The following is a 20,811-nucleotide window of genomic DNA, read 5'->3' on the forward strand; positions in this document are numbered from 1 at the left end:
ACACTAAATTATCAATGGTTGACTTGAAAAAAACAAACTCAAACTCCCATGTCTTTTCAGTGTCTGAAAATATATTTAGAAAAAAAAATCACTTCACAATATGAAAACAACAATGAATACTTAGTAATTTGACATCAACCGTACAGATACATTTTCTGCAGTGACACAACTCTATTTGAATTTGTATTGTGACACATTTTTCAACACTGCGGACACACAGAAAACTGAATCACCATCTTGTGACTATAAAGACTGTCCAGTAAGTGTTTGTGATTATCTTTCCCAGACAAGAACAATCTCAACATTTAAAGATCTCTACAGCAGCAAGACAAAGAAATGTCAACGCTAAATATCACTTATGATAAGATGGTTAACCGTTTCACTGGCACTGTAGTTTCAGGCACTTTTTTTTTTTTTCCTGTTATTACTCCACCTAATGGCACAAAAATCTGAAGAATTACAACACAAGACGTACTGCAGTCAGGTTAATACCGTCTGGTATTTGCCCAAGCAAATCCATTCACGTCCATTCATATACTTCACATTAAAACGACTGGATTTCCCGTTCCATCAAAGCACTAGTTACCTAAGTTACCTTACACTGGCTTGCAATGGAGAGCAGGTGTTTTTAGCGATGATAGCTACGGTAACAACTTTTAAACTTTTCTTTGGGTTAGATTTTATGAGCCATTCAAAGATATGCGAAAGCAAAATTCCTGAGAACTGAAAAATACGACAACTATTGAGGAATAAATTCCATTGCATTTAACAAAAACATATCCCTGGGTAATGACATAAGATTAAAAAAAATAAATAAATTTAAAAAAAAAAAACAAAACAAAACACCTTTACCATAAATACTATGCCTCCATATCCTGTTCCCTTGCATGTGACACCACAGACACTGTATATTTGCAGTTTTTCAACCATCATCAACAGTCTCAACACAGAGCTGCCACATAAATATTCTTTCTATTCAAGAACAAGATAAATGAATGAATGCAGCTGGACTGTGGTGGGACATACCGTACAAAAGAAACAAATTCAAGGCCACTTCCTTCTCTTAAAAGACGAAAAATTAAAACCAGGTTTCACACCCACAATCTACAGTTTCATGTTTAAGTCTAATGGCTAAATATTTCAATGTCACAGTGGGTTTAAAAGGCATTTACAAAATCAACAGTGTGGATTGTAATTTGTAATAAATACTATACAGGCTGTATAGTAATGAGAAAGGTGCAAGTGAAGAGTTTTCCCACAAACACAAACATCACAGCAATTCATTTTAACAGAGATGAAGATTACTAGGACGTACCAAAAAATGGGTCACGAGGAAAACCAAAATAAAAGCACAAGTAATGTGCTCATTGAACATCTCTAACATAGAGCTCATAACTGGATCAACATCAGAACGTCACACGTACAAACGCTTAAAAAGACACTCAGATAGACACACATGCCATCAAGTCTTAAATATTTGCCAACGAGTGTAAACTGGTTATTCTTTAGATACAGTGAGTGGCTTGAGCCATGACTGACAGGAAATAAATAGTACCAGAATTATTATTTTCACACACATAACAGCTTATAAACTGGTCAATCCACCACCCACACACCCACACCCACAGTTCTGATTGAAAAATGACTTAGCCACACATAAATGCTGGTGTTATTAATGAAACCAGCGGAGTGTCAATCATCACCACATCCCGTCTAACCCTGCTGCACCAGTCTGCGGTAGTGTGGCATGACCTTGCTCTCGGGGAGGTAAAGTCCCATCTCCAAGGCAACCAGCACAGGAAACTCCAGGGGAATCAACTCCCTTCTGTTTATACGGAAACGCTCCTCCAGCTTCTTCTCATCCACGGGGAGAAAAATAGAGGAAGGGTTTAAAGGGATACATGTTACGATGTGGTTAGAGTCTAAAAATGTTAAAAAGATGCAAGTGATCATACTCAGTGAAATATTAAAAGTGTTGAAGTAAGTTCTGGTGTTTCTCTGTCTCTGTTTGATGCTCATGCAGAGTCCGTATCCAATGGAAATATTTTTTTTGTCAACAGTAAACGTGATTTGTGATACATGGACAGTTGTGAATCAGTTTTTTGTACGCAAAGTTTGAAAGAAATATAAATTCATTGACATTGCGCTAACTGTGGAGGAGCCCACCACAGCTGCATAAATATGAAGTGTAGTGTTTGTCCGATCAGAGCACTGAGGTCACACTTGTATTTTTATTTCCTTAACATTAGTGTCTCTGACCAAAGTTAACTGTCTAATGTTTAAGTTATTTATGACCAGCAATTTTTAGCAATAGCTACTGAATGTATTTACATTCTATAATTACCTCTCTATATAGTAGATTTCAATGTTAGTGGCGGAGTCCGCCACTCAGATTTGCCCTCACACGCACAAGGGATTCACAGGAAATGATTCATGTCTGTAATACATTTTACCGTTTTGCAATTTTATCTCTGACATCAGCCTCAGTGCTTACCGTTGACTTCCCTCCAGTCATATCAGAGCTAGATTAAGTTACTGCTGAGGATTACCAAACATTTCCTACTGCTGCTAGTTCACATTAAAAGCATTCAACTGGCAAAACATGGAGTGGCTTTTATTGTGAAGCAGTCACAGGAAATTCAGTGCATCTGTCAATGAGGGTGGTTGCAGACAAAAAAATGCCATGAAATTTAAGTTGGACTTTAAAACAACATGAGTTTGTTTGACTGATCCGTAAACCAATATACCAGTTGCCTGTCTTGTGCTCAACCTGTAGTATTGATGAGTAATACAGGGGATAATACAAAACAACAATAATTTTCTATACAACAAAACACAAAATATGTGTAAAAAAAAACCAAACAAACAGCCTTTTCTGCTAAAAATTAGCTTGAATCTGTTTACATGGATTTGAAAGTTTGGTTCAGCTGAATTCTCTCGTCCCTCCCTAACTGATAAAATAGGCAAGACTCTGAGGTCTACTACACCGTAACCACAGGTTTCACTAAATAAACACCACCAAACAGGTGTCACCAATTCACCACCTGTGGATTTGGTGATCTTAAGGATTGCAACTGAAAACTGTTTCCTCTCCATATGTAAAGTATACATATGATCAATGTTTAATGGAAACCTTGTTAAAATTTAAACGTGTGGTTACATTTACACGTCAGTCATCAGCAGCTGAGTTAGAGAAGCTGCTGTTCTCAGTGTGCTATTATGAACACATTAACCAGCTTCCATAATTCAACTTCTATCCGCACGCTATTTACTAACATGGCGACATTACGTAACTTCTATAACATAATTGTGAAAAACGTGATTCCCAATTGCGACCCTGAATAATATGAGGTGTTGAAAGCATAATGTTTGGTAAACAAACTGAGCTAAGTACTGCGAGTGTTACAGGTATTTCAACTTTGTCCACACCTCTCTGAAAGGCTTACAAGTCACCACGTCCTGCTTTGTTTTAGGTTTCTACTCTCTTTAACAGTGAGATCTGTGTGTGTGGAAACTTTACTCACATCAAAGAGCTGTTTAACTTCTGACTTCCGCAGATCGCTGCTGATCTTTGCAGCCAGTAGCACGCATGCCGCTGCCACCAGCTTCCTGTTCTGCTTGTTGAGACGACCCTGCAGCACCAACTTCTCAAAGTAAACAAAGGCCATCGCTATAGTGACCGGCTGTAAAAAGGACTCTTCACTCACGGCCCGCATTTCCCTCTTCAGGCTGGTGGAGAGAAGGGAGGACAGTTACTGATCAGTTTTCTAAGAAAGACTGAATTGTGACTTCTTTGAACCAGATTTAAAAACCACAAGGAAAACGTGAGGAGGCACAACAAGGTTGAACCTTTAAAAGGCTCTTATAGTAAAGTTTTAAAATCAAACTATTTTAGTATATCAGTACCTTCTTATCTTGCTCAGTGTCAGCTTAATGTGTGGAAACTTCTCCTTGAAAGTCTCATTCATGTCCTTCTTCAGGTCAGATGGTTTCACATACCCAATAACAGTCGTCTGCAGAGATGGAAAAACAAACCAGCATGTCAGTACAGAAGTGCCTAAGGTCAACATGAATTATAGCACAACAAAGCTTTACAGTTTTGCTTTCAAACCGTCTCTTTAAAGCTTGATTCAAACACACTCAAGCTAAAGGTTACAGTCTTGTGACGTGATCCACTGAGCAGCAATACAATCATGTGAATGGGACATAATGGATGTATTTGTACTCTCTAGTAGGGCTGGAGGTAGGTTCAGATGTGGAGAACTGCTTCTTTTTACAAGATAATATCAGAACAAATTAAATGGCCCTGTCCCTGATTTCGGAAACCAAGGACAGCCCGTGTGAGACAATTAGCATGTTAACATGCACTTCAAATCAGGTTACTTACCAGAAAAACCAGGTTACACAGGTAAACAGAACACATTTGAATGCACTGTAGTAACCTGGTTATTGTAAATCCATGTACACATTGAGCAGGGCAGTCAGTCAGGGATCACATGAAGAGACAGAAGACACTGAGACAGCCTAAATCCACAGGAGAACGGAGGCACGCTCTCAAAGATGCTTGGAACAACCTACCTCCCAAGTGGCTTTAGAAAAACTGTGTGCAAGGGTACTGAGAACTGGTGCTGTTTTAAAGGCAAAGGGTGGTGATACCAAATTTTGATTTAGGGTTTTTCTGTTTACTGCACTTTGTATGAAGTTAAATGATACACTAAAACTATTCACCATTATTTTTAAAGCATCCTTACTTTACTTTTAGTATAGTACCTAGGGAAATCAGGTTTCTCTAATCCCCTACCCCAATTATGGAAACCAGATTTCTCCTTTACATGACATTTAACATTTGATGTTGTGGCAGCATTAGTGAAGTGTGTCTGTGCTTCTTACACTCTGCTCAGGTTGGGAATATAAGGCCTGTGGTAGTACCTTTTGTATGGAAAACACTTTGGAGCCAGGGCCACAAGTCTGAAACATTTCTAAGTATACAGCTGTTGCAGTGACATGGGGATCCTAAAATGCACAGATAGAATCAGGAGACTTAGAGCTTCAAACAATGTATAATGTGTCTTGGTTATGTGAAGATTGAGTCCAGTACAGACCAAAACACACCTAAAGTAGCACTACCAAGGCCAGAGTGTCCCATGGGCGTAGGACGGTGTATTTTAAAGGGTTAAGGGATTAGTTTACTGGAGAAAGCTGACTGTAACCTGGTTACTTGGGTGCATGTAAACGCACTGAATGAAATTTAAATTCTCACCACATATGATGCAAATGTAAGAACCCTCTTGTGTCTCCCACAGGGCCACTGAGGGTCACTGAGCAGGTTAGGGTCATACTCTGCCACCTCTTCTATATCTAAAAACACACAAAAAAAACAAACAGTGTGTGTAATAACATGTGAGGTCAGTTAAAGAGTGAAGGAGCAGGTGTGTGTCTGTAAGATTTAATTTGAGACATACATGGGTCCTGTGCCACGCTGTTGTTCAGACGAGCCGGGTTGAAGTTCCTCTGCCCGTTGCCACGGAAACGGGACTGAGGGGTCTGAGTCGTGCAGCTCTCTGGCATGCCGCCGCTCTTCTGCCTCACCAAGGCATTGGTCGGATAAAGAAACTTAGCGTATGACACTGTCTGATGAGGAAAAACGAGACAGTCAATGACATTCAGATCAGGCAGATTTGTCTGAGTAATGCCAGGGTTTCTCTTTAAAGCACTATACACTCACTGAGCACTTTAATGGGAACACCTATACACCTGCTTATTCATGCAATTATCCAATCAGTCAAACACGTGGCAGCAGTTCAATGTTCACATCAAACATCAAAATGGGGAAAAAATCTGATCTCAGTGACTTTGACAGTGACATGACTGTTGGTGCCAGACGGGCTGGTTTAAGTGTTTCTGAAACTGCTGATCTCCTGGGATCAGCAGTCTCTAGAGTTTACTCAGAATGGTGCTAACACAAAAAACATCCAGTGAGCGGCAGTTCTGTGGACAGAAACGCTTTGTTGATGAGACAGTTCAGAGGAGAAAGGGCACAGGCTCACCAAAACTGAACAGTTGAAGAGTGGAAAAACATAGCCAAGTCTGATGAATCTGGATTTCTGCAGAGGCACGCAGATGGTAGGGTCCGAGTTTGGCATCAACAGCATGAATCCACGTACCCACCTGCCTTGTGACAACAGTCCAGGCCGGTGGTGGTGGTGTAATGGTGTGGGGAATGTTTTGTTGGCACACTTTGGGCCCCTAAATACCAATCAATCGTGGTTTGAATGCCACAGCCTATCTGGGCATTGTTGCAGACCATGTGCATCCCTTTATGGCCACAATTTACCATCTTCTAATGTCTACTTCCAGCATGATAATGCACCATGTCACAAAGCAAAAGTCGTCTCAAACTGGTTTCATGAACATGACAACGAGTTCAGTGTACTTCACAGCTTTCGGATGTGGTAGAACGGGAGATTGGCAAGGTGAATGTGCAGCTGACGAATTTGCAGAAGTGATGTGATGCAATAACATCAACATGGAGCAGAACCTCAAAGGAAATTTTCCAACATCTTGTCGAATCCATGCCACCAAGAACCGAGGCTGTTCTGTGAGCTGAGGGAGGCCCTACCCAGTATTAGCATGGTGTTCCTAATAAAGTGCTAGGTGAGTTATTATATATTAGATAGACTTTAACCTTGCCATAGGCGCCCAGCTCTAGTCCTTCCAAGGAGGGAAGCAGGTCCGCAGCCACCACAGAGGACAGCCTTTGTCTTTGAGCCTCCAGCTTAGGATCACTGTTAAGAAAGAGTCACATTTATTTGTCATTTTCGACCAGATGCTGCACACACACTGACCTTTTCGGAGGATGATATGGATCACACAGGAGGATGATGAAAACATGAAAGGGAGGAGTGGGTGCGCTCTACTTGGGATGGTGCTTTCTTTGTACCTGAGGTGAGCACTCTCTCCATAGGGCAGCACTGAGAAAGCAGCATATAGCGACCGCTTGGCACAAATCAGCATGATCCTGCAGAACACAGCAAGTACAGGCAGACAAAACAGATGGTGTGTCAGTCTACAAGCAACAATGATAGTCACTGCTACTCAACAGCTACTGTACACATGATATTCATCAGTGCCGGAGCTGCAGTGACAGCGAAATCAGTCACAGGGCCACTTCGGTTTTGACCAATACCAAAGCTAAACAGCTATCAACAACAACCTAAAGCTTAAAGTGGAGGAGGGAAATCTGAGACCTGGACGAGCCCAAGTTAGTGCCTCTCAAGAATTTCATTTACATTCGAGTCACAAAGATAAGTAGAGCTGAATGTTTAGTCAACCAACCTAAAATTAATTGACAACTATTTTGATAATCAATTAACTGTTAAAATCCATTTTTAAGCACAAATTCTAAAAATTCTCTTGCTACAGCTTTCTTATTCCAAATGTGAATATTTTCTGGTTTTCTCAGTTTTCTATGATAATCAACAGGACATCTTTAGGTTCTGTACATGTTCTCATTATCAATTAATATGCTGATTATTTTCTCAATTAATCAATTTGTTGTTTGCTCTGTAAAATGAAATAGCTTTTATTGTTTGACCAACACTTTAAAAACCCAAAGATAGTCACTTTACTATAATGTAAGCCTGGAAAAGAGGCAAATATTCACATTGGAGAAACTGAAACCATCAAACTTTTGGTCATTATTCATGGAAAAATGACCAAATGGCAACCCAGGCACAAAGTGGGTGCTAAGAACTGGACTAGGTAAACACCAAGGGCAGGAAACTACCAAGACACAGTACACTTTTTTCACTAGAACTGACAAAAATGTGGATAAACTGATTGCTCACAGTCTACATAACAGCACTACAACCAGTGAATACAACAATGCTTTTTGGGACTAATAAAACTGCACAAACACCAGGGGCTTCAGCTCCACACAAAACACCAATCAATAACCTACAGTCAGTAGTCTCTGCTGTGGACACTCAGCAGTAAACACCCAGGTCAGACCTTGAGGGAAGGGTATCAAATCTCTTTACAGGGGACAATATTGCAGCAAAGAATCGATTGGTGTTAATTAGCTTAGTTATATAACCTAGGTAGCTTTGCTTCACACAGGCAATGTGTGACTGCCTCAAAAGAAAAACAGAAAGCCACACCTTTGGGGCCCTACAACATTGTTTTGCACACACCAGCAGAAAACACATGACACATTGACACATAGGTGGATATGAATAGGAGGTTGTCTTAGATGTTAAAATGTGGAGGTGAAATTAAAAATGGGGAGACAAAAGTGGAGAAAAGAAAAATCCATATGACATGTTTTTGTCAGTGACTAGACAGTAATCATTTTCCAGAAAACAGAATCCCGACAAATACATTACACCACTCTTGTTTTCTTCTCTTGGTTTTTTCTTAACAAACAACCAGCAGTGCGATATTTCAGTCCAGTCTCGCGTTGGGGTTACCTCACTGTTGATGCAATAGACTGTTACATTTCAACACTGCACCTCTTTTGGCTTTTGCTAAGCTTCCAAGGGTGATTATATTCACTATTTCAATCGCCACTCGGCGGCTGTGCCACTGTTACTCGTCTGCAGGCCAAGCTATGTCTCTGCTGGAGTTAAGCAGCTTATTACAATACAAGCGGGAGAAGTATAACACTGCTAGTGAAGGCCTATTTCAGAGTCTGAAATAAAACAGCCTTTGTTTTTTGAATTTTTCCGACAGGAAAAATTGGTATAGTAATTCATGTATTCCTTCACTGTATTTTGTGTGCAAATGTATTTGTATATGTAAATACATATTGGAGACTCACCTGCATCCTCTGGTATCATACTGCCTCATACTCTTGATGAAGTGGACTTTCTTTGGCACCTTGGGTCCAGGAGAACCAGAGACATTTCCCAACCTGAGCAGAGTGTAAGAAGCACAGAGACACTTCACTAATGCTGTCACAACATCAACTAAACAAATACCTTCACATGATATATCTCCCTCTGCAATCCAGACTTTTAATAATATAAATCTCTTTATATTTGTTTGGAGGTAAGACCAAAGTACAGGGTCAAATCCAACCCTCCTTATAAAAGAGGGGCAAGATTTATTATGTTTACTCTCCAGACAAAACCTCACATAATAAAGCTGTTAACTGATACAAGAGTTATCTTATTTTAAAGCAGGCAAGTGACTGTGATTTATATCAAATACAGCAATAATACGGGACACAAAGGAGTAGTGTTCACCAGAGGAAAACCCTATAGTAAATCTACAGTGAAATGTTAAAATATATGATATTGTGCTTACTATAAGAAAGATAGATAGATAGATAGATAGATAGATAGATAGATAGATAGATAGATATTACTATAAGAAAATGAAAGTGAATTCATCTGACAATAAATACTGATGGTTTCATTTTATGCGAAAGTCAGTAGCCTGATTCAAGGCCCGTGGTGATACCCCGGCCACCAACATGCTCACCTCTGCCGTGAATCCTGAGAACTAACGGCCGGGACCGGGCTCAGTGCGGCGGGCGTTGATCTGACACGGGAGCAGGGCTGGTGTCCGGTGGAGACAGGAGACAGAGGGGTGTCCGGGGTTAGCGTCTCAGCCGCACTGCCACCTTCCAAAAATACTTCGCTGGCCCCCACAGCACTTGCCCCGGCAGGTCCCGGAGACATTACCAAAGAAGGTCGGGTAGGGCTAACTACCCCCGGAAAACTGGAGGACGAGCCACTACCGGCCGCGGCGGGTTCCGTCACCTGGGCGACCGGTCCTTGGCTATCCGCCGGCGGGGGCACGACCGCGGCGGCGCCGTCTCTGTCCGCGAGTCGGTGCTTCTCGGCGGCTTTTTGATCGGTACTTCCATCGTCAAGCTGACACTGGGGCCGCCCGTCGAGTGAGATATTGTTGAGGAACAACAGAGCCGCCTGCCTCCGTCTGGAGTCCCTCGCTTTCCTCCGGTGCTCCCGGTGTATCTTCGCCGGTTTACTACTACCGCCTGTGGACTGAAGACCGCAGACAGCAGTCGCCATTCTAGTTTGAAATGTGGCCGTTGAACGCGAAGGCAACGAGTGACCGGTACCAGAGCGTCGGCCCCGCCCACTCAACGTGCTGATTGGCTGTGATGTAAATATGCAAATTGTAATACGCTTATCTTGTAAATACTCGGAGGCCACTTGACACAGTTTTTTTTTTTTTTTTTTTTCCTTAGTCTTACCCTAATAATCCAAATATCTGATTTATTCTTTTCTTTCCAAATCCAAATGAATGTCTCAAATCTGATGAATGGTATCAAAATCCTTTATAAAGGGTTTACAAGTGGTAACTAATGGCTCTATTGATAAATAGTCCTTACTGGGAAAAAGCACTGTTTCAAAACTAGTCAAATGACTATGGATAAGATCAGCCTAGAACTAACGCTTTAAGGAAAAGGTTCCTGTACAGGGTGGAGATTTAGTGGAATAATTCATTTATTTAGAGAATTTTATTAGAGAATCTCTGAATAAGTCTGCTTGTAAAAATCTGTTAAAGAAGTCCTAAGTCATAAATAGACTTAAGACTATACTGGGAAGTGTACTGTTCTACAGAGACTGTTTAGTCGTGAACATTAATTGCAGTGTGTATGCTGCTGTATTTTTACCTTGTTTTATTCTATTACCCTCATATGCAAGTTCATGTATTTATATATGCTCACACGCATACGCGTATGTATGTAATCTTATTTTTAATTTGCCTCTAATTTATATAATTGATATAATTTCATGAATTTGTCGTAGCTACTTTTTCCCTGCGGACCCAAGGAAGCGTAGCCGTTATATCAGTAAAAGCTCATTAGGATCCAAATAAATAATAAAAATAAGAATGAATATATTATTAATGTAAGGGTGTAGTAGTAAGGGGGAAAAGTGGAACTAAGTAGCTAGGGCCCCAACATGGGTAGGGCCCTCAAAAAGCTTGGAAATAAAAGATTGTTTTTATCTGCAATTTTGAAATTTCACAGTATTAGCATTCATAGTAAACTATTACTGTTTACTGAATAAATTCTTTGACAGATGATTTCTTGTATCTAAAACAATAGATCCAAAAGTCAGTCAGTCTGAGAGTGATAACAGCTTCTAATCCTGTGTTTTCAGTTTTACTACTCGGGCCACCTTTTTCTGTATTTACATGAATACCGCCTTTAGGGTTTCTCAAGTTTTATTATACTACTTCTATGTTGCAACAGTCTGGGCGAGAAGTTGATGGAAGCAAATAAAACATGATTCCTGTGACGTCTTACCATGTTGTCTTTGATTATGAGATACAGTAATCCTTTCGCAGTGTAGGACCAGAGTTGTCTTATGCCCTGGGTCGGATAAAGACCTAAAAAAACAACGACACTAATAATGTTCTATGATGTTGTAAAACATCGCAGTGAAAGTTTCACACAGTAATTACGGTATGTTGAGAAAAGAAGGCTGAAATATACTGAGATTGTGCAGAGTGTCCTAAGTTCATTGTACAGGCTTCACTACTGATTCTCCCACTAATCAGTACAGATGCGTGTGTGGAATTGCTTATTCAGTTATTGGTGCAGGCGTCACAGTGGATGTATTAAAGGAGGACGGAACACACTGAGGCCGCTTGTGCACAGGACCCAGATTTTTGCTCTACACCACTCATTAATGGTTATTAAATCATTTATTAGTGCTTTATACATCAGTTATAAGCCATTAATAAGGACTCTTATGGTTTGCAGGTTGCGAACAATCCCTTTGGTTAATTTTCATGTTTTTTATTTGGTAATAATGCAGTCATAAATTTTGGTTATCCATAAATAAATTCTCATGGGTTTCTCACTTTATAATAAGCTCTCAAGTCGGTGTTATTTATGAGTATTAATAGGTCATTAATAAAGGGTTTTTGTAAACAATATTTCATCCAGTCTTCTGTTGTACCTTCAAACGGTCCATTTGAAGGCTCTTTCTGATGAATTTAATAAAAACTCATTTTGACAACTTTTCAACCACAAAGTTGTGCTTATCAATGGCTTATAGCTGATCTATAAAACATTTGTAAATTTAGTAAATGTAGTAACCATCAATAACCCATTAGTTGGTACTTACAAATCCTTTAGAAAGTGTCTTATCATAATGAGGAATCAAAAATGACTTTCACAAACAAATGAACATTGCGAGCTACACAAAGGTAATATTTACTATAACGCATTGCATCTGATTGTACTCGTGTTTCTATTATTTTTTTCCACCTCCTGTGTTTCTGGCAGCATAAGAGATGCAGTTTATATCTATTATTAAAATTTCTCCTCCTCTAAATGGGTTCCATTAATTATGATTGTCTTTTTTTTTTTTTAGAACAAAACAGTTTAATTGAACACAACCAACTCCAACTCTCTCTGATGTTTTCACATCAGAGAGTTTTCCTTTTGAGAAAATGGCACCAGCTATTCTACCTATTTAGCATTTGTGAACGAATCAGCGTGTGATCAAAGAGGAGCCCCAACAAACAGCTCGGCTGCTTGTTCTCTCATTTTACCACCGCAATAGGAGTTAATGGGACCGTTCGCGCAGGGTATTCATTTTTGCTTTCACACCCCATTGACGTGTAAACATGAGGCTTGAGTGGGTCTGTTTCTCCGAGACAGTCCCTGAAGTGTGAAAGCTTTTCCATCTCCTGTGTGGGATAGACTGATGGAAACCCCGCTCCTTATTTCCTTCACAGTTTTGAAGAATTACAATGATAGGAGCGTGTCAAAGAGTCAATTTTGTATTAGGGAAAAGGTTCGTCCGCTGAGAGGTCACTGACCTCCGTGGATACAGTCGGTAGCGGTGACAAGTCCAGTGCTGCTAATCCACTGATCCTTTCAGTCCAGTCTCAGTCTAATCAATCAGGCAATCAACCAGTCTATCTATCTAGTTGTCTCTCAGTGTCTGTGTGTTCAAAGTGTCTTGTTTCTCTGTGTTAAAAAGGCAATCCCAGCAAAAGTCAGGTAATCACATTGCTCTTTATTGTAGCAACAACAACACAATGAAATTGTCTTCACCTTCTTGTTGACCCTTTTTTTTTTTCCTGCTCTGAACAGCAACAGTCTGGTGTGACCAGGTTAAGGCTTTTTGATTCTAGCTTTGTGTTTGTGTTTGAGGTACGGCCCCCCGCCCCACTCCTGCCACAGCAAGCTCATTTTATGGTTCACTGTGTGGTTTTTTCGTGATGGACTCAAACAGTTAGCACCATAATCGAAGCCTCTCTGGCTTTGTTTCTGCAACAGGGGGCGGTAAAGGTGCTCCGCGGGCTTTACTGTTAACTTTACTGCTATCTGGGAAAAACCAGCTGAATGGACAGTGTTTACAACAAAACTGTCATTTCTCAGTGACACAATTTCAAATTAACTTAAATGCACGTGGCTGGACTCTTTGCACCCCCACATACACCCATACACATGCTGGTATGTGAGCTCACACACACATACACACAGACACGCAAACAGTCACAGACACACACACAGTTAAGAAATTTTCCTCTTCTATAGAAAAACAACCCTGATAAAGTATGGAAGGGCTTTATTTTATGGGTCCATAAATCCCTAATACATTTCTAGAAAGGTTCCTGGAAGGAAATTTGTATTTTAGAGCCAATTATATGTACTGTATATTACTGACAATAATAAATTGGTAAACTACTAAATAATCAATTCCAATTAGGGCTGCATCCAACAATCATTTTCATTATTGATTTATCTGGAGATTATATATATATTTTTTTGTGATGTTTCATAGACTTTTTTCGAAGTCTATGAAACATCACAAAATTGTAAAACAATTTCACTGAGCTGAAGGAAAAGTCACGAAACCCCCAAATATTCAGTTTATAATGATATATGACAAATCTTTTCTTTTGACGGGTGGAAATCTGCAGGTATTTTGAATTTTTATCATAAAAGTAGTTGCAGATTATTTTTCTGTCGATCTACCCTAGACTCTTTTTGTCAGCTGAACAGGCAGAAATGTGCAACTTGTCTACGGGCAGGTATGCAATTTAACATTTATGGAGAATAAAGTTTCCAAGAATCAGTGAATGATGGATAAACTTTTTCTTGAACTTAAATGGAGCAGTTATTTTGACGAAATCAACAACTGCTGTTAAATCTAACGCATTTAACTAATCAGTGGTCAAAATTTGCCCCCATTTTCATTCCAAAGGACATATTTCTTTCTAGGAAGCTTTTGAGGAAAATATAAGGAAATAACGGACCGGTAAAATAAAGTGTTACCAAAAGTACCACATGCCTGTACCATCAACAATATCAAAGCTATTCTGTTAGGGGTCTGGATTCTGCAGCTAATTCTATTTTTACATTTTTCAGACAACACAGTATGGATACAGTACAATTACAGACAGTGCTGTCCCTCTGTAACTTCCACGTCATTGTACAGTTTAATTTACATGGAAATGAATGTCTGTCCTGTTGCCTTTGCTGTGTAAGCTGGGTACAGTATGAAAATACAACTGTCGAAAGTCCTATCTGTAGAATACATCCTGCCAATGTAATGGAAATCATAATGTAGCTATTGTTCAGTACATACACATTCTGGAGGAAGGTGCATCTGGCTAGAATAATAGTGATGGCATGTCCCAAAATCAACAGATTGCTTGTAAACACACACAAATCTCTTTTTTTTTTGTTCAAGCTTACCTCAAAAAACAAATATAGTACCAAAGGAATTTTGTAAATCCCACGAACAGCATGGAAATGCTTGAAGCCTTGTCACAAATAATCACATTTTCAACTGTTTTTACATTCAACTCAAATGTTGCTTTTGAACTGCCCTTCACATTTGAAGCAGCATTTCCAGAGACCCCTTCAACATGAATGAATAACTATGGAAAATTATGATTACGATGATCTGTGGTACCTGTGTTGTATTTATTGTAGACTGTGTTTAAAATGACAGTGCCCATCTTTAAACGCCTCCCCTCCAAATCTTGTTCAGTGATGTTTCATTTCTAGCTGCCATAAGTAATCATGCATGTTGAAGGCTGGCCTCTGCTGTCGACCCGCCTTGAGAGGACGTGCTGAAGCAACGTCACTGGGGAGGACTTTCCGCCTCTGATTGATAATCACACAGCTCCACTTCTCTGCCTGCCTGTGCTCCTCTCTAAGTACGCTGGACAGCGAGCTTTGCCGCTGACCTCAACCTCTTCCTGTACCACATCCTGACCTGAGAAAATGATACAGAAACTAAAATATGCACCATCATCAGACAACATCACAGGATTTTTCCTTTGTAAAAAATAAAGACGCCACACTCCGTCCCTTTCTGTGCCCGTTTGTCTCCACATCCTGACAGTACAGCGAGCGATCAAGTAGGTGTGGAGCTGAAACAGACTGCTCAGTGAGAGTCATCCGCCTGCCATTTTATTTAAGGCAGGATGACCACATGGCAGCGAGCTGAGTCACAGCGCCTTCAGCACGTCACACGGTGGTCTCGTACTCCATCACTTCTTTGGGTGTGCCCAGACAGCGGTACTGAATCCTCGGTGTGACCGGGGCAGCGCTTTCGAGCACCAGGATGGTTTTACGCAGCCGGCGGTCAATGAAGTGAGCGTCCCAGGCGGGGTACTTCTTCCTGGGCAGGTCTATTCGGATGACGGGCCCCTCTGTCCTGGGTGTGAGGTGTGGCACTGGGGCCTGAGCTCCCCGAGGTGGTCGTACCTGAAACACGTCTCCATCTACCCCAGGCCCCTGCTCTCTGTCTGTCCCTTTAGTTCTCTGAAGGGTCCTGGGGGGGCTGCTCACCAGGTCAGGGGGGAGGCTGGAAGCCGGTGAGGTCAGCGACTCCACAGGCACCTCCTTCTCCACGATTGAGCCCCACCCTGAGACCGGGCCATCAGGGTGCAGCAGACAATAATACACAAACATGAAGAAGGTGCCCAGAGCGTAGCTGCTGGCCACCACGCACACCATGATGACGGCATAGAAGTCTGAGGTACGAGGGCCGCGGTACAGGTACCAGGCAGTGGTGAGAGCCACATTCTCGGCGAACACAGTCAGACTGTAGATGAGCATCCTGCAGTGAGTGCGCCCCTCTCTCACACTGAACCAGCAGAAAACGTACACAATGCCCACCATCATGTTATAGATGATCTCCTCCCATTTGGACATGCAGAAGTCTGTTTCGCCTTGAATGATCCAAAACGTCATGATGCACCAGTGGGCCACGATGAAGATGCCAAAGTAAAGCTGGAACACGGAGGCGAACAGGGCAAAGGCCAGAGAGCGGGCCCCGATGGTGAACAGGTGCCACAGAATCTGAACTACGACGGCCTTGTACGTCATGGGTAGCTTATCGTCCCGGGAGTCCCTCAGGACTTTCTGATAGGAGGAGATCATCCAGGAGAGGGATATCAGTGAAGCAGAAGCTGAAAGCCCTGAGGAGACAGTGAAGAGGAGGCAGGAGGAGAGAGATGGAGAAAGAGAAGTTAGACCGGATGGAAACGGCTCTGGGCTAACTCGTCTTACCATTTAGCACAGCAAAAATATACATTCCCCTGCTCTGTGTGGGCCTGACGGAGGCAAGCACGAGTGAGTCATCATGCGCAGCGTGGGCTGCAGACGAGTGATTGACTGATGTCGTGATTTATTCCTGACACGGTGATGATGGCTGTGGTGATTGGTCGTTTCGGGGCACTCACCCTGAAGGGGCAGCACCTGACTGGCCTGGATCATGATGCTGAGCTGCAACACCAGCTGAGGGGCGCTCTTCAGGAAGGACTCAAGCAGGCGCAGCATGCTGATGTCAGCACTCTCAAACATCATGCGCCAGTAGTAGTGACGGCGCTCGGGGTCTCTGTGCCAGCGGCTCTGCACACCCAAATACAAGGCGTGGACATACCTGTGTATCAGAGGAAGACGCAGTTCAGACACTGTCATCAGGGTATTAAGTTTTGTTGAAAAAAGTGAGATTGAGCAGAATTTCAGGTTTTAATACTCTGCTTCAAAAACTTTTGGACATCAAACACAGACTCTCAGAAGTCATAACTCATTATTCAACACTCTGGGAGCAGTCAGTAGTTCTTGCCAAAAAAGCTGGTTGCATACTCCTCTGGGATTTAGATTAGACTGAAACTGAACTAAGCAGCTCTGTGGTTTTAATTTTAGTACAGGCATTGGGGGTTGGCGGGTGCAGAGCTTGTCTGCAATCTCTCTTCGGATAAAATAAGTCCGAGGGCTGCAGCAAAGGCAACGTATGATGGGGTTGCGGAGAAAAGAAATACAAATAAATGCTCTCAATCCAGTCTTCAGATCGAAGGTTAAAGAGGAAAAGCTTGCTGTTAATCCCTCGGTGAACTCCTGGGCTTTGCTGACATGTATCGCCACCCCCCCTGTCTCAACTTGTCCTATAATGACCTTGTATAACACTCGTGTGCGCTGTGCAAACATATTTCTCCACAAATGTGTTGACATGTGACATCTATTTGCGCTATGCATATATACAATGTGTAAATCATTGGCTTGATCATTACACTTAACTGTTTGAGAAAGACTGGCGGTTGCCACGGAGGACTGAAGCTATAAATGTCTCAGTAATTGCCTCAGGGAGAAGGGTCAGTCGAACCTGGTGTCAACAAGCTCACTGAACCACAAGGGAGTTTGTGTAATTTTTTTTTTTTTTTATTCTGGCTTGCGCTACACAAAGTGTGCCTGGGGATGTAACACACTGAGAAAATAGAGCATACGTGCAGTAATGAGGGTCAAAAGCTCAGCCACACAGGAAGACACACACGCAGCTAAGAGTTTTCGTCGCGCACACTCCGTCTGTAACACAACCCCATATCCCAGCTCGTGTGCGCTGACATTTAATTCGGGTAGCCGGCACCAAACTGATCTCGGTTCACCTGACTAACAGTGTATCAGTGACGGATCACTCCTGAGTTAACAGCTGAGGGTAAAACACACAGTGGTAATCCTCTTAATGTGCAGACACGCCGGTCTGAGAGCAGCGGCAATAAACGGAGCGCGCACAACAGCTTTAATGGCATTACCGGTAATTCTGTGCTGCCACAATTTTTTAATGTGCTCCTGGACACACTCACAGAGTCCCGGTCTCTGGGAGGAAATAGGGAATCAATATGTATTACCCACAGGGCGGTCTAAAGTGGCAGGAAGGGAGAGCCCACAAGAAAAAGACACAAAGATTATGCTGTCTACAGATAAATCAAACAATTGGTGTTCATCTGATTTCATCATTACGCGAAATTTGTCCTTCCGTAGCATCCCTATATGTCTATAAAACACAACTCGCCTTTGACTTTGACCATATGTCTAACCCTCCTCCCACCACGGTTCGGCTGAATGCCTCCTCCGGGCTGGCAGCAGTTCAAGCCTGTCAAAACCTATCAGAGCACTCCAAGCTTGAGCACCGCCTCGCCATCACCGGCTGAGTAGCTGACCTACAGACCTACTACCATCCATGTGAGAGGGATTGCACAGAGTGCACACCGGTTTGTTTTTAGTCTCTCCGAGCGTGCCTGGTAATTAAACACATTTTTTGGGCTCGGCTGTGAGGAAGCAGACTCTAAGGTTCGGGGAGGTTTGAGAATATGGATTTTACAAGTATAAGAGCAGGAGCCTCAAGCTAAGAATTGGAAATGCACACACACACAGACAAAAAAATAAAATAAAATAAAAAACAGGGAAAAAACTCTCATGACTTCTATGGCTATTCATATGTCCTCTTCGGCTGTAAGGCTACTTCTCGCCCAAACCACAAAAGACAAAGGGATTTTTTTTTTTCTCTATATAAGGCGATTGGTGTGGATGAGTTGATTTTTTTTTTTTCCTGGGAGATGATTGACCTAAAAGCGCGTCAGGGGGTTGGGGGAGTGGGTGGGTGGAGTCTATTTCTCCTTTTCCAAACCGAGGAGAAACGTTAAAAAAAAACACACACACACACACACACACAAAAAGACATTCTGGCATTTTGGGCACAGTCCTCCCTGAATGATTACGTTTCATAAGCGTTTAGTTAGAGGGAGTGATGCTGGGCTTTGGGGGACGCATGTGCACACAGATGCACACACACACACACACACGTACACACGCGCGCACGCACACAAAGGCAGAAGCAAAATGTGTAGTCCCCCCCCCTCCCCTCCTCTCAGATCACGTTATGAGCGTTCAGACTTACCTCCAGACCTGTGCCAGCTGTAAGATGTGAATGATGGCCTGGAAGAGCCACATTAGGGCTCTGCAGCAGCCCCTGGCTCCTCCCGCGGTGGCCGGCCCCGGCTGCACGCCGGCCCCGGCAGCGTAGCCAGCGCCCCGCTCGCCGCTGTCCTTGGTGCTGAAGTCGCTCTCCTCCGCGCCCGACGCCGCCACCACGGCCGCGGCAGCCGTGCCGCTCTCGACGGTTTCCGAGAAATCGTAGGCGAACCATCGGAAGCTCAACACTTGCACGACCACGGACGGGACTATCACAAAGACCAGAGTTAGTGCAAAGCACCAGTAGTACCTCCTTAGGTAGTAGTCCGCGGCCAGCCACAGGTCTGAGGCCCCGTCCGAGAAGAAGACCAAAAGGGCGCACAGCGTCCAGCAGCAGTCCGGGAGGGAGTAGCGCTGCTTGGCGGGACGGCGCCGGGGAGGCCGCCGGTCCGACCTGGAAGGACACTCGGGTGGGATCTCGTTTCGTAGAGAGACAGGTGCACCATCAGATTTCGCGGCCATGTTTGTTGTAGGGAAGAGAGTGAGTAAGAGATGGGAAAATGATGGAAGGGGGGAGGGGGTCGCGTAGCCTGACGGTCTGTATGCGTGTGGGAAAGAGGGAGGGGAAAGGAGGCAGGGAGGAGGGCCAGGGTAGGTGACAGGGAGACGGGGAGGCACCGCCGCTCGTCAGTCAGCGGGGATAATGTAGAGAAGTAAGATTGAAATGGCGATGAAATGAAAGCTGCAGGCCTGCTCTGATGCCTTCAGAGGGAATATTGCTCAGCATCAAGGGTGGGGGCGGGGGCGGGGGTGGGGGTGGGTTAATTGTTTGGCTACAGCTGGCGCCCGAGGTTGTTCTCGTTTCAAGAGGATCAGAAATTCACTTCCCTGTACCCGCGGTGGAAGAAGTACTCAGGCCCTTTACTTAAGTAAAAGCACCAATTCAGCAGTCTGAAAGCACTCCATTACAAGCAAAAGTCCTGCATTCAAAATCCAGCTCAGGTGAAAGTACACAAGTAAAACGAAAATGTACTTCAAGTATCGAAAGTAAAAGTACCCATTCTTCAGAAAAAGTGGCCCCTGGGAGTGATTTATTATTATATATTGCATTATTAATCATGTGTCAATGTGAATATTTAAACAGCATTTGACTGTTGCAGCTGGAGCTGTTTTATCTACTTTAAGGTTAGTCAAGTGGATCCCAGCCTAGGGGCTGGTCCCCCACGAAAGGGTCACAAGATAAAGCTGAGGGCTCGAGAGATGATTCATGGAAGAAAGAGGACAAAAAAAAAATGTTCTGCTACACAAATTTGTAGTAATTTTTTGTACTTTTCTTTAACCTTAGCTTTCTTGTGAAATGTTGGCTACTTAGATTTGAGTCTTCGGGCCTGACAGATATTCGAATGAAAACAATTGAGAAGTTTTTGGGGTCGAAAACGTGTCTTTGTTTGAACTGCTGACAATTCAACAAGGAACACGACAAGGGGCCCCACGCGGACGCTGCTTTTTCCGTAAGAGGGTCACAAGCCAAAAAAAGTTGGGGAAAAGGAAGTTTCACCCAACTTTCTTTTGCAGGAACACCCTGACCACACACAGTTACACAC

General features: G+C 42.8%; 2 protein-coding genes across 2 annotated transcripts; both read right to left on the reverse strand.

Annotated features, from left to right (window-relative positions):
• Positions 1 to 61: 61 nt before the first annotated feature.
• On the reverse strand, positions 62 to 10,042 carry LOC120804199 (CDK5 and ABL1 enzyme substrate 2-like). Its single transcript, XM_040153478.1, has 9 exons — positions 9,484 to 10,042; positions 8,819 to 8,911; positions 6,941 to 7,018; positions 6,686 to 6,785; positions 5,463 to 5,631; positions 5,261 to 5,358; positions 3,907 to 4,013; positions 3,525 to 3,729; positions 62 to 1,854 (listed from the first exon to the last, which is right to left on the reverse strand). The coding sequence occupies exons 1-9, from the start codon at positions 10,035 to 10,037 to the stop codon at positions 1,714 to 1,716; spliced, it is 1,545 nt and encodes a 514-aa protein (XP_040009412.1). The 5' UTR covers positions 10,038 to 10,042; the 3' UTR covers positions 62 to 1,713.
• A 3,047-nt stretch (positions 10,043 to 13,089) lies between these two features.
• Positions 13,090 to 19,729, reverse strand: xkr5l (XK related 5-like). The gene is made up of 3 exons (XM_040153175.1): positions 19,194 to 19,729; positions 16,699 to 16,898; positions 13,090 to 16,434 (listed from the first exon to the last, which is right to left on the reverse strand). The coding sequence occupies exons 1-3, from the start codon at positions 19,727 to 19,729 to the stop codon at positions 15,479 to 15,481; spliced, it is 1,692 nt and encodes a 563-aa protein (XP_040009109.1). The 3' UTR covers positions 13,090 to 15,478.
• Between the last annotated feature and the right edge of the window lie 1,082 nt (positions 19,730 to 20,811).

Source organism: Xiphias gladius, chromosome 18 (genome assembly GCF_016859285.1).
Source record: "Xiphias gladius isolate SHS-SW01 ecotype Sanya breed wild chromosome 18, ASM1685928v1, whole genome shotgun sequence".
In the NCBI taxonomy this organism is placed as follows: Eukaryota; Metazoa; Chordata; class Actinopteri; order Istiophoriformes; family Xiphiidae; genus Xiphias; species Xiphias gladius.

Bases quoted from the DNA above. Each gene is read 5' to 3' on its own strand.
- xkr5l (XM_040153175.1), bottom strand. From the start codon at position 19,729: ATGGCCGCGAAATCTGATGGTGCACCTGTCTCTCTACGAAACGAGATC. The intron at 16,899-19,193 runs GTAAGTCTGAAC...TCTGATACACAG, and splicing joins CAGCTGGCACAGGTCTGGAG to GTATGTCCACGCCTTGTATT. The intron at 16,435-16,698 runs GTGAGTGCCCCG...CTGTCTCCTCAG, and splicing joins TCAGGTGCTGCCCCTTCAGG to GGCTTTCAGCTTCTGCTTCA.
- LOC120804199 (XM_040153478.1), bottom strand. From the start codon at position 10,037: ATGGCGACTGCTGTCTGCGGTCTTCAGTCCACAGGCGGTAGTAGTAAA. The intron at 4,014-5,260 runs GTGAGAATTTAA...CCATCTCTGCAG, and splicing joins TTACATTTGCATCATATGTG to ACGACTGTTATTGGGTATGT. The intron at 1,855-3,524 runs GTGAGTAAAGTT...GTGGATGAGAAG, and splicing joins AAGTTAAACAGCTCTTTGAT to AAGCTGGAGGAGCGTTTCCG.